Below are 14,263 nucleotides of genomic sequence, written 5' to 3'. Positions count from 1 at the left end.
AAAGTAGAAAGAACATAGACAATTCTCTAATTTTAATGTAAAAACAACAACAACAAAAAGCTAATAATAAAAACAGAAAAGAAAAAAATCACCTAAAAATAAAATAATGATGACAAAAGTTTCTCTTGTGTCAAAAAAGAAATTCAAACCAACCCAGTAAATTATCTAGACAATAAGAATGATGAGCACATATAATGAATTGAGCTAAGACAGGATTTAAAGGAAAATTTATAGCCTTCAGTACTTACATAAATGAATAAGAAAAAAAGAATAAATGGATTAAACATCTAACACTAGATGCTACAAATAAAAAGCCAAACAAAAAATACGTATATAAAAATTATTGAAGAAAAAAATGAAATAAAAACTCAGAAAATCAATAAAAATAATATAAATATACCAAAACTCGTTCTTTGGAAAAAGAAAGTAATATAAACAAAACATTAACTAGATGAATCTGGAATTAAGAGAAAGGACAAATCCCAAGAATAAGATAGTATCCAGGGAGAAGTAAATCCAAGTACAGAGATAATTGGAACCATGAAAAAGATCTCTCAACACTAGGAAATAGAGTTGAAACCTTGGATGAAAGAGAATGTATCTATAAGAAAATACCTTTGACAAAAACAAACTCCAGAAAAGAAAGTAATCTCAGCAGAATAATTTTCACAGGAAAACAGGGAATGGCACCTAATATAATGGAACCTACGTGAACATTTGAGGTGGCAAGTGCTCATACATGAGTGGAACACAGAACCACCAGTGGCCCTCGGCCAGTGCTGCCTGTTTGCTCTCAGTAGCATCAAAACCGATACAAATTCCTTCATAAATTATTGGTTAAAGGTATCAAGCAGCAAATTAGTTAAAAACACAACATGACCTACTGAGTTAATCCCAGAAACTCAAGAACTGTTCAATAATACAAAAGGGAAGAAATCATACAATCTTGCCCATAGACGATTTAAAAAAAAAAAAAAGTCCTTTGATACAGTTCAAGATCCATTCTTTAAAGAAAAAAAAAAAGAAAACAAAAAGGAAAACCTCTAAACAGGAATAGATGGTTACTTCCTTCAAATTATACAATTTATTCCCCTCTAGATGATAGTTTTGTTGAAACAACGGTGAATCCCCATGTTTCCTCAGTCCAAATTCTTGCTGTTTTGCTTTATTTTCCTACGTGTTACCATGGATATCTTCTAAGGAGGTATCTTCCTATGTTGTGCACCACAGAGCTCAGTAATACCTGAGCAGACAAGAGAAGGGGAGCCCCACAGAGTCTCTGACCAGGGAGAATACATGACGAGACCGCAATGACCCATGGAGGCAGAAGGGTGGCACCATAGTCCAGCTGCGGCTGTTGGTATCTTCAGTGGGTTCAATAGAAGCCCCCAAAAGTTATGTCCACTGGGAACCTGAGAATATGACCTTTTGTGGGGAGGAGGGTCTCTGTAGGTGAAATTAAGTTAAGGATGTTACTATGAGATTATCCCAGATTCAGAGTGGGCTCTGAAAATAATGGCCAGTGTCTTTATAAGAGAGATGGGAGGAGATGTGGAGACACAAAGAGAAGAAGGTCATGTGAAGATGGAGGCACTGACTGAAGTTCTGAAGCCCCAAGCCAAGGAGTGCTGGCAACAACTGAAAGCTAGGAGAGAGGCTGAACACATTCCCCCTAGGCCTCCGAAGGGAACCCACTCTGCCAACACCTTGGTTTTGATTTCTGTGAGAGAATAAATTTTGCAATTTTAAAAACAACTGCTGTTGTTTCAAACACCCACATTAGTTGTAATTTGTCACTACAGTCCTAGGAAATCAACACAGCATCTCAGCTGGGGTGTGGTAGGAAGGGTGCAGAGAGATGGAGATGTAGAGGGGCATGTCTCCATGACCACAAAACTGGGACATAGGGTGGTCAGATCTATCCTATCAAGGTACCACGTGGCTGGTCTGAATGAGGTTGGCTGGGAAACAGCTCTGGGCTTCTGCAGGGAAAAAGACACTCCAGAGAAAGGGTGGGACAAGAGTCCAAGATGTCCTGCCATCAAGTGACCCCAGAAGTGTCTCCTCTTTAATTTCTCCTTCTCGCTCCTGACAAAAAATGAGCTGTCTCAAAGTTTCCCAAACCAGGCATTGTTAACCTACAGGAGCTCAGATCCTCAAGCATTAGTAAAACTCCCCAACTCCACTCACTAGTGGAGTGTGGGATTCTAGTACGTCACCAGGATTATGCTCACTGCCTTGAGACTGGGTAGAGCATATTGCAGGATGGTCAATCACACCAGACCTAGACCCTGAGGCCGTTACACATCCAGCTCCTGCCCTACGCAACTCCACAGGCCATCTGGACTTCGATGATTAACATACCCCTCCCCAAGTATTTTTCTGTCCCACTTCTCTTAGCTTCTGTAAAGCCACTTACACGTAGTGAAGGGCCTGACTGCTGCTGCTGTCTACATTGAGGGCTGAGGAGCAGCCCGGCTTGATAACAGGTTTCAGTACATGTGAATGCATGTAATCAGCACCAAGGCCAGCAACAACTGTGGGCAGTTGGCGTTACCCTTACCATTTTACAGATGAGAACACTGACGAAACTAAAAATTGGTCCAAATTCATGCAATGTACCCATTTGGTTCTCCTTCCTCCAGGAAGCACATTCTAAAACACAGTTCACTGTTTATTCTGGAGTGGCCATTGGCTCACTGCCCATGGGGAGGGAAGGAAGCTGGACAGGTCGGAAGGCGACATTGAGCTGTGATGCAGACCTGACGGCTTCAGGCAAAACCACAGGAGCTCCAGAGCTGAAATGTCCCGTCAGAATTTTTCTGCACTGGACCAAAATGGATAGAATCAATCTGTAACAATACATCGTATTTGATGGGAATCCATTGCTTTGAACAAACAGAGGGCACAGAGTACAACAGAGAGACTCAAGAAGAGGATGGAGGCAGCTGACGGACCATCATCTTTTATTTTTCAAGAACTTTTTCATGCCCCTTTCATCAAATTCCAAGACTAAACTCATGGTCTGATAGGGTTTTCCTTTATTTCTGATCCTTCTAGCCTTTCCCCCAGATAGTCTCACAAATGTTGGAAAACAAACCTAGGTCTCAGTCCAACACTATAGTAAAATAGTTAATTGCCAATAGGAAAGTTCTCTGTCTCAAACATGCTCATAGTTTCATTCTAGAAATTTCCAGATCGTTTTTGAAGTGATTTGATGTCCTGCAGGAACATGCTAATGTTTGTTGTTGTTCACTTGCCCAACCAGACTCTCTCTGGTGGGGTGATGGTGCAAAGTTCCTGCCATTTTGAGCAGAAAAGGTTTATCTGTCAGGCTGGAGGATGGATAAGGAAGGAGAAAGGAGAGCAGGACTGTGGGGTGCATTGAGGTTTGCTTTAGGGTTTAGTTTCATTAGGCACATTCCTGTTTTTACCACTTCTCCATGCTTACCCCCACTCCTTCCAAATCATGACATCATTGGAACAGATAAATGGTAGCTTGCTAAAATAGCATATGGATCATGATCAATAACTGGGTGCTACACAGAATGGACAGTGATGTGGTCTTGTTTACCCCCCTCATGGAAAACATTAATATCCTGTTATTCTCTAAAGACAAAGCAAGAACAGAGGTCCAAATTCCTAACAATTAGTCTCTTCCACAGCCAGAAACTGGGCAGCTGGTAACCTGCTGTTTTTCCTTTCAGCTTCTCAGATTAGATCCTAAATGCAATTTAATTCCAGACTCCAATATACAGTTCCTGAATTATACCAAAAAAGAATCAGTTATGTAACAAATCTGCATCACTACTGATTACACACTTGCCAAAGAAAATAGGCTATATTTCCTATTTCAGGTCTAATCTAAAATTTTTTCAAATTGTTTCACAACTTAAAGATATTAAAAGTATCTACCATGTAAAGGAATCCTATAAAACTTCTGTAAAATATGAGTAATCCTGTTAGGAAATCAATAAGCACTCCTCAGCTTATCTTCTACAATAAATACAGATCCTCACAGAGCTGGCTGCTTCAGGAAATCTATATTCAAATCCCTTCCTCCATCATGGGAAAATAAAAGACGTACGAAGTGAAAACTCAGAATGTGTTCTAAATACCAAGGAAATAAAAACGTACGAAGAGTTAAGTCAGTTTCAGAAACAAAAATACAACTGTGATATATAAACAGGAATATCTGAAAATTCCTTGAGGATGGTTCAGCTTCCTGCTGACAGTAATGCAGATCCACAGAAGTTCAGCAAATGAGAACAGACCGGACATATGTTTAACAAGAAGCAAATACTGCAAAGCACAGGCTGCAGGCAGGACCAAACTACTGATCCGTGGCCCCACTGCCTCGGTGTGGGAGGCAAGACCCCTGGCCAGCTTCCTTATCTTGTCTAAAGGGCGGCTTGACTGCCACCCAAAGGGCTCAGACAGGAGGAAGCCCCAGGAGGTGGAGGGTTCACTGTGATTTCTGAGCCTCAGTTTCCCTTTGCCTTGATACAATCCTAAGCAGAAAAGACTCTTGACTGCTCTTGTGGACCTTTCTGTCAAATGCCTGTGATGCTGCTCAGACAAGCAAGCTTCTCATTTTCTAGTTAATCACGGATGGCTGAGGGTTTTGCCTGCTTCTGCTGAGGTTCTGATAAACAAAATATTCTAGCACAGACAATGTAAAACTGCCTTTCATTAAGTCTCCTGATACTTAGTTTGTCCCCTTTGTTATTAAGGGATTCCGGATTCCCTTCATAGTCCCAGATTCCAGAAAAGCTTTTCTTTGAAACCCAGTGAGCAAAACAAAGATGGGAAAGAATTAGAAGGAAAGTTGCTGAAACCGGTACAAAGGGAATCACAGAGAGTAACTGGAGAGAATCTTCTTTTCCACAAATAAACTCTGTTCAAAATGCATTCCTACCCTTCTTCTTCTCTGCCCTTCTTGTCCTTTTTTTTTCCCTCTCAAAGAACTCAGCGCTCAGCCATCAGCACAGCAAGGAAACATCTGCACCCACAGGGGGTGGGAGAACTCGCCCCCATCCCCTGAATTCCCCCAAAGTGACAAAGCTGGGCTGGGTGCCAGAAGTGTCGACAGGGGGGAAAGTCAAGCACCAGGGACAGAGTCTGAGCTAAGGGAGGGTGACACTCTCACATGCAAGGGGTGTCAGAGCCCCAGCTAGGGGAGAAGACACCCTTAATGGACATATGGACAGGGCATCAGAGCCCCAGGTGGGGGGCACCCTCACATGCAAGGGGTGTCAGAGCTCAAGCTGAGGGAGGCAGGTGTGGTTGGGGGAGGGGAGAGGAAACTGAGCCAAGCGAGAAGGCACCAGTGTGGATAGAGGCGGTGGCATATGAGATAGGAGACTAACCATACATAGGCATTCATCAAAGAAGTCAGTATATTAAGGATCAAGGGAGCTAATTCTCTTCAGTACTGGTCAGGGCAGCCATAATGGAAAGGGAGAAAACTGGCATGAAACCTATGGTGACTTAAAAATAGAGCTATCAGTGTGAAACCTTGTGTTAAATAAATCAGTATCTATATAAACAAATGCAGATGTAAATGTGTGTGGGCCTGGCCTTGGTGACAACCCAGTGACCAGACACAAAGCCCAGATCCTGCTCCTAGATGCCATTCCTCACTGAAAAGAACCAGGGCTTCTTGGAGAGATGACTGAGTTTAAGGCCAAGGCAGGAAAAGCACAAGATGGACCTGACACATCTGGTTGTACCAGGAAGTAAGGACAGGGACATGTCAAAAAGCCAGTGACGCCAGTTTGAGGGGACCCGCTGGACAAATCTGAGGCCATATGGACAACAAAGTAAACAGTGAATAACCTGTTGAATAGAATAGGGAAACACAAAACCATGTAGCTATAAATAAGTAAATAAAATAGCATATTTGCCTCGCTTCAAAGTACCTCTGCACAAATATGTATTAATTAGAAAGAGGAAAAGGGCATCTTGAAAGTGGAAGTGCCTGATGGACAGCAGCATAACACAATGACCACTGTAAGTCACGAGACAAAGTGGACGTATGCACCCTGATGGAATGAGATGCGGGCGCACCATGACGTCTGTGGTTCCTGCCAAAGATACGTAACCTCGGCCTCTTTGAGAGGAGACATAAAACACCCCAAACTGAAGGCCACTTACAAAACAACTGGCCTGCATACTTCAAAGGTGTTATGATCATGAAGGCCAAAGGAAGACGAAGGAATTGTTCCAGACTGGAAGAGACGAAAGAGACTTGAGAACACAGCGCAAGGTATGACTCTTCCCTGAGCCCTTTGCTCAAAGGACATTGACGGGAAACCTGGAGGAACTGGAATGGCAGTAACGGAGCAATGTGAACGTCCTGATTTTGACAGTTTCGCTCTGGTTACACAGGGGAATGGTACTGTAGGAAATAAATGTGAAAGCATTTGAGTGATGGGACATCCATCAAGTTGGCAACCTACCTTGAAATGGTTTAGGAGCGAAAACTTCTCTGTATTGGATTTACAATAGATTGGTAGGTCTGGGATCATTTCAAATTAAAAGAAAGAAATGTATTAGGAATTATACTTTGTGTTCAAATGTGTTAGGAAATATCATCCATAATTTCCAGTTAATAACTACATTTCCTCAATTCGGTGATATACGAGTGTCCCCAGCTGAGAGTGAATTCTACTTCAGGGCAAATGCTGGTAAAATGAATTTCCTGAAAATGACAAACGCTGATACTCAACATGGGAGGGGACTAGGGTTTGCCATTAAGTCCGTATTTTGGTTCATAGATAAGCACTGCATGCTATCAATGGATTGCCAATGTTCAAAAAATAAAATGAAACAAAAATTATAAACCTTGTTTCATGTTAAATAAAATGCACTCTACCTTTATTGGTTTAGAAGCCACTGTGATATTTATCATCACCGATGGGCAATCCTTCTCTTTCTCTTAGATCGATATACCTTATTTTTAGCAGTTTTGCTTTAATCAGGTCCACCACAGCAATATAACCACCCAGTCTGTGGCATTCTGACTTATATACACTTTTCATTAAATGAATTCAATAAAGTGTTTTTCTCGCATCCAAACCAGTATTATATTTATAGGTCCAGCCCTTTTCTTCTTCGGTTTGATGTTTACCTAGGAACCTTCCCTGTTAAATCTACTGGTATATTTTGTCTTCCCTAGCTCTTGGAGTCCCTGAGAAATTATTTCTGAAAGGATGGAAAACTGATCTTACGTTCTTCTGTTCCTTTCAATGTTATTCTTATATAAAATACTATGGAATGAAGAATTTTTATTCTTTTTGCTATTCCAGAATTATTTTATCTCTGGCTGTCCACTGACAAGTATTTTTCTGTACTGGTTTTAGAAATTGAGTAAATAAAAATTTAAGATTACATTGTCCCCCACCCCCCTTTTTTTTCTTTTACCAATGAAATGTAATGGAAGTGCTTAAAACAAACAAACAAAGAAACAAAAAAACTCGATACAGTACTTGATGACCTAGACTATGCCAGGCTTTTTGCAAAGCACTTATGTTTTACTTCTTTTTCTAAATCCCATTTGATCCTTATAGGCAGGTATTATAATCCTCATCTCCTGGACATTTTTCTATTACATTTGCCCCAGCAGACACTTTATGGATTTGTGAAGGTGCACAAAAGTTAGGTACAAAATGTTAAAGGGATGCATCCCAGGGTCCCCCAAACCAAGAAGGTGCTGACAGCCGTGAGACACGTTTGAGTGCCTGTTGCTGCGTGAGACCGCTTTCCCGCAGGGATTTCATAATGTCGAGTGGTGGAAACACACCCACTGCCTGGCCCTGCACGAGATTCCCTCAGGCTGAGCTTAATGGCCCCGCAAAACAGAAGGTGGAAGAGTGGAATTTATGGGAGAACAGAGCCTCCTCAGGGGAGGCTCTGAAATGCAGGAAAAGGAAACACAACCTTGGGCAGAGCTCATGTGAAAAGGAACATTTCTTCCACCTCTTCCCAGCCTGGATTTCTTCTTTTAGTAAAACACCCACCTTCACTCTTTCATCTGATCAGTTACTGAGTGGCCTTCATCTGTGTCTAGATATGCACGTTCCTGGTATGTGTCTGCTCGGTCACAGGGGACACACGGGAGACAAACATGGCTTTCCCGTGCTTCCTGGGAGAGGATGCTTCTTAGTAAATTCCGAACAAGTCAGGGTGAAACTGGAGCCCATGGTGCCAAACCAGGGCCATGGCCTTCACAGGCAGCCAGTGCCACGAGATACAGGCCCTGCAGGCTGCTCTATGAACGTTGTGTTACACGTATGAGCGAGGAGACGGATATTAAGAAAAGGGATCCCTAGAAAGCTTTCCAGCCAAGGGAGATTACTACAGATCCAAGGGTCAGCCTCCAGGCGCATTTCACGTTCCCAAATAAAACACTCCATCAAGCACATGACAAACTAGTTTCTCAGGCACCACAGGGCACAGGTGACCCATATCCACAATCCCCTTTCCAACCACAGTGCTGTTTGTCACTAGTTCCCTCAGCCCATTGCATTTTACACCAGAGCTGCATTTCTTACATTTGGTTCTGAGAGAATAAAATAAAACACGTTTCTTTACAGGTAAAAAAGAGACTGTTAGGAATAACATGAAACCCCTGACAGATGCACATAACAGAACATGAAATCGCTGTTCAAATGCTTCTAACTAATTACATGGGATGGCTTCTTTGAAATACCACTTATTAGTAAAAACAAGTTTGCTGTCATAGCATTTTAAATAAATATCCATTTTTTAATATAAATGGACCTGCCAGATGATTAAAAATGGAGAAATCTTTTGTCTTCTGTAAAGAGGGGTTTTTGGATATCAAAGTAGAGAGAGATGGGGAATTATGAATTTAATTTATAACCTATTCACTCTAAAAATAAGACCGCTGAATTATAATGTATAATGAGAACAGCTTTTAACCATGAAAATCACACCACCAGCCAGCAATCAGTGAAATGGAATTACCATTTCCAGTTTCCGCTGTTGCTAATTGCTCAGTGCCTGTTGATCCCACTGATGGAAGGGTGTGTGTGTGTGGCTGGCCACCCATTAGCAATGGTCAGAGAGCAGAACCTGAGCAGCTCCCAGGTTCGAGCAGTCCCACCCTGAGCAGGCGCGTGGCACCTCACACAGCCCCAACAAGATGTGCAACGTCACCCACCTGCCAGACCAGGTGCTCCTTGGCCCCCGGCGTTGCAGACAGGCAGACACTCAGCACAATGGTGTGGGAAGAGGCGGTCAGCACGCTGGCAATGATGGCGTCTCGCATGTTGAAGGGCAGCATGGTGTACACCACGAAGACGATGAACAGGAAGAACGACACCTGCAGGCGGAGGAGAAGGGTTGCAAGAGTCACAGCGAGTCCCATTTCCAAGGGCTCCTCTCTCCTTCCCATTAAAGGCTGCACAGAACACCAGGCACCGCACCCGTTTAAGAAATAATAATACTGTGACAATACAAGACAGCATGTTTAGACAAATTCACCGGGTTAGGATAAAGGACTGACTGCTGTGATGGAGAAACCTGTTCTAGTTCAAAAGGTGGGGATTTCCAGCTTTGGTATGCACACCGTTGCGGACAGTAGGATGACGTCGGCAGTTCGTGGGTATGGATGTAAAGCTGGTCCTCAGCACGCAGGGTTGGCTAGCTGAGCTTTAGAATGCCCATTAAGTTATCTGTGAGACCCAGGGAGGGTGGACAGGTGTCGTCTGGGGGAGTTAGTGAAAGGAGATAGATCCAAAGAGCATGGACATGTGACAAACAGAATAAAACAGCTTAGAGATGGTTCAGTGATATGAAAACAGTTGGGCAGTTTCTCAAAGAGTTAAACGTAGAATAACCGCATGACCCAGCAATTCCAGTCCTGAGCATATGTCCTAAATAACTGAAAACAGGTACTCAAACAAATACTTGTACACACATGGTCGTAACAGCATTATGCAACAGCCACACGATGGAAACACAAACATCCAACATCGCATGAAAGATAAACGGCAAGCAGTTGGTCCATACAGTGGAATACTACTTGACCACGAAAAGGAGTGATGTACTGATACTTGCTATAATCTGGATGAATCTCAAAAACTTTATGCTACATAATCAAAGCTAGGACAAAAGACCCCACAGTGCATGATTCTATCACATGACTTATCCACATTGAGTAAATTTATAGAGACCGAAAGCAGATTGGTGGTTTCCAGGGGCTGGGGAAGAAGGAGATGGGAAGTAACTGCTTCATAGGAACAGAGTTTCCTTTTGGGGTGACGATAAATATTTTGGAACTAGATGGAGGTGAGAGTTGCACAGCATTGTGGATGTATTAAATGCCACTAAATTCTTCTCTTTAAAATGGCTAATTTATGTCTGTTGTCATGCAGCTGCCTGCCCGTCTGTTCCCTCGTACCTACCCCTAAAAAGAAAGAAGAGTCTGTGAGACTATTCCTTTCAGGGACATTGCTTCACCTTTATGCCATCTCCTTGTTCGGCCCCAAAGGATGGCTGGCTAGGCAATGACAGGTAAGATTCCTCAAGAAAGGAACAACCTAAGCCAGGCACAGTCGTGTGGGGACCACCAGGAGACGTCACGGGGTTGACAGAGGTGGGCATAGACCCCCACCTTCCCCGTCTGAGGAGAGCTTCTGCCTCTGTGGCTTCCCAGGGTATACCTTCCCACAACCTGCTTGGGAAGTGATAACATCAGTTCTCCATGTCAGTAAGTTTTCAACATAAAGGTTTTGTCCCCTGGGGAGGTACAAACAATAATTATTTATACATCATGGGACTTTCGGCAGGCAAGGGTGATTGGTTTGAACCAGTTTTCTGGCATGGTGTATGAGACTCACAGACCCTAGAAAAAACAATGCTACTTCCTTGTATGTGCCTCAATAAAAGCCACAAGGTGGCCTGATTTGGGGCTCGCAGCCCTGTGAGGCTGGGAGACCCTTGGCCCCTGTTTCAAAACTTCCTTGATTTCTGTTTCTTTCTTAACCCTTCGCCGCCCCTTCTCGTTCTCTCACTGCCCATGTTGCGCTGGACGCGACATATGTCATCTGAATGTCACCTCAAAAACATCAATATGAAACAACTTAGAGAAAGTTTTGGAATGGGAAAGACAATGGCTTAGTAGGCAATAAAACAGGCCATTTTCACTACAAAAGAAGCGGAGGCAGAAGAACATCATCAAATGCATAGAAAGGTAATGAATCATGTGGGAAAAGGACTGAGGGCAGGGAAAATAGGGAAAGTGGCCTTGGGTGAGCTTTGCCACACAGCTCTTCTCTGCACAAAAGGGGCTCAGGGAAGAGCCTGCCCACTTTCACAGCACAGCCTGTGTTCCTTTAAGGAATCCTGAGTCCCTGGACAACGGGAAAGACCTAGAGACACTGCATTGCCTGCTCCACTGGGAGCCAGGATGTGTATTCATGAGAACGACCCAGAAAAGACTCGGCTCTGGGTGGATTTAAAGAGAGGGGATAAAGAGAGTTCAAACCATAGGGTTTTCCAGCTTTGGTATCCAAACCGTTCCAGACAGTAGGATGATGTGAGCAGTTCTTGGGTATGGATGCAAAGCTGGAACTCAGCACTCAGGGTTGGCTAGCTGAGCTTTAGAACATTAAGTTATTTATGGGCGGACATCAGGCTTATCTCTCCTCCTTCAGAGTCATGGTGAACTGTGCCACGTACTGCAATCAAAAAGTAGTTGTCTGTACAGCTTGATGAGCAGGCTTCCTCAGCCTCGCGCTGTTGACATTTGGGCCTGGACAGTCCTGGGCGGCGGGCACCGTTCTGTGTGTCGTGAGATGGGTGGCGGCATACCTGGCTTCCGCCCACCAGATGCCAGGAGAACTCCACATTTAAAGATATGACAACTGACAATGTCTCCAGACATTGTCGAATGTCTTCCAAGGGGTACATGACCTCTGGGTGAGAACCACTAAGCTACATAAAAAGTTTCTTTTAAGGATGAGAAAAAACACCTTTTGTGTATTCATGGCTTATTGGAAAATTAAGTTTTCTTCAGAATCTCTTATATCCGGCAAATTTATAGGAAATAGTTTCAATTAAGATATTGTTTCTACACATAGCATTTAGGCAAAATCTTTACAAGAGGTATTAAATGAATATTTTCAGGTTTCAGAATTCACCACCAATTAATCCAAGAAAACCTCTATTTTACATTATTTTTCTTCTAATATAAAAAACTGGAACATGTCTTTGTAATTATCGTAACTTTCAGACAGCTTAATTCTGGACAGCTTAAAACTCTAACACTATTTCAATTAAGATACACTTCTGCAAATAGTTTGAACTTTGAAATGGAAGCGATGGGAGGCTTGCCTATGGTAACCAAATGGAGAAGAGAGGTTCACTTTCCTGAATACTGTTACTCCTGTGGAGTGTTCCTTTTTAGATGTCAAAATGAATTTTTTAAAGGTCAATCAAGCAAGCCACAGTAAATTAAGTCTTGGATTTTAGTGGCAGCATTTTGGGAGCTCAGCTAGTGGTGCCCGGGCCGCATTCCACAGGCCGGATGGGAAGGAGGAAAGTCAAGTGCAGTTGCACGTCCCACAGGGGAATGTTCTTCACTTCTTATTAATCCCAGAAGGCTCCATTTTTCTTCCCCTTAGCCTGCTTTCCAAAGCAACTTCAAATAAGGCCATATGTAAAACCAAAATGGATTTGGCACATCTGAAGAACATGTGGGTAAAAAGTACCAAAAAGTCGAATGCAGTTGCTTGGGTTGCACCAGTTTCAAACTAAGAGCTTCTCCTTTATGGTCTTAAATCTCTTCCTCTTCCATGGCAACTTGATACTGCTCATGATGTTTCTGCCCCCACACAAACCAGGTGCAAACCTTTGAGAATCACCTGTGACAATTCACCTTCAGGCCCACATTCAAAAACAGTCTTCTTACTGTAGGACTGCAGCATACTGCGACTGTCTGCCTGTCTCTCCATCTTTATTTCCACCAGGCTGGCTCATTACCTTTCCATTTGTTAGGAATTATGCTTCCATACCTTCTTTCACTCCGTCTTTCCATCCCCCAACGTGGATACCAACGTGTGTATCCTTCCTTGTTTTTGCCCATTCCACTTCAATCTCCATGATCCTGGTACTCATGAGGACTCTACCAAATTTTCTAGCTTTCTTCCTCTGGGCATGTGGTACAATTGCATGTCAGCATTTTCTTTTCTTTTCTTTTCTTTTCTTTTCTTTTCTTTTTTTTTTTTTCCAGGTAAGTCAGGCCATGCAACTTTCTTTGATGAATGAAGTGTGAGCAGAAGTGATATATTTCCTTTCTGGGTGGAAACTTTCAAAGCTAGTGAACAACTTGCCAAGTCCTCTTCGTTCTCTGACCGTCATGGAACATGACATTGGAGCTTCTCTGAGCCTTGGTCTCAAGTGAGGAGCAGAGTCCCTTGGATGACCCACATGGTCCTGTGGTCATGCAAGTGAGCCGTAAGCCTTTACGATGGTAAGCCCTTGGGTCCTGCAGCACACCTCAGACGGTCCTGATGGATGGCAAGCACATGTGCGCATGTGTGCACACACACGGAAACTTTTATTGATAGGGTAAATTGAATGGTTTTATATGCATCACTCTACAATCTGCTTTTATCCATGAACTATGCATTGAGCATCTTTCCAACTCTGTAGATGTGAATATACTATTTACTTTTTACCAGTTGCAAAATATTCCATAGTGACGGAATGTTACTCCAGCATTTCCTTACTTATGACCCTTCATGACATGATAGGAATCTCTTATCCAATTGCTGCAGTCATACTCTGGCTAACCTCCCTTTCTCCAACATTTTCCTTTCTCTAATCTAGCTAACATATAACTGCAAGATTTGGGATTCTGAATGCACAGGTCTAATTAGTTGCTTCCTCTGATGACCATTTCGTCTGGCTTACCCCTGTGCTCTGAACACTTCTCTCAAAGAGCTCTTATGATCACAGAGTAAAGCAGAAACCACGTGGTCTGGAGGAAATACTCCCCCAAATGACCTTTCTGTCCTTCTCCCTGCCATGCTCTGGAAGCATCCTCTGCTCCTAGGATGGTCATCCCCATGCCTTCAGCATCGGGTGTTCACTGTAGGCCTGGAATTCCCCACTCTCAGAATATTCTCTCTCCTTTTCTAGTCCTCTCCACCTGCCTTACTTGTTAACAGCAATTAGAGTTCTGGGTTTATTTGTTCCTACTCCCACACAGAGAAGCTCAATGACCTCTTGA

General features: G+C 43.0%; 1 protein-coding gene across 1 annotated transcript in view; it reads right to left on the bottom strand.

Annotated features, from left to right (window-relative positions):
• The window catches only part of ADCY2 (adenylate cyclase 2), a 359,401-nt gene that overhangs the window by 240,433 nt on the left and 104,705 nt on the right, over positions 1-14,263 (bottom strand). Inside the window, exon 3 of the mRNA XM_033110844.1 lies at positions 9,188-9,349. Within this exon, the coding sequence (XP_032966735.1) occupies positions 9,188-9,349 (162 nt within the window). The remainder of the gene's footprint in view (positions 1-9,187; positions 9,350-14,263) is intronic.

Source organism: Rhinolophus ferrumequinum, chromosome 7 (genome assembly GCF_004115265.2).
Source record: "Rhinolophus ferrumequinum isolate MPI-CBG mRhiFer1 chromosome 7, mRhiFer1_v1.p, whole genome shotgun sequence".
NCBI classification, from domain to species: domain Eukaryota; kingdom Metazoa; phylum Chordata; class Mammalia; order Chiroptera; family Rhinolophidae; genus Rhinolophus; species Rhinolophus ferrumequinum.
This window is presented reverse-complemented; position numbering and strand designations above follow the sequence as displayed.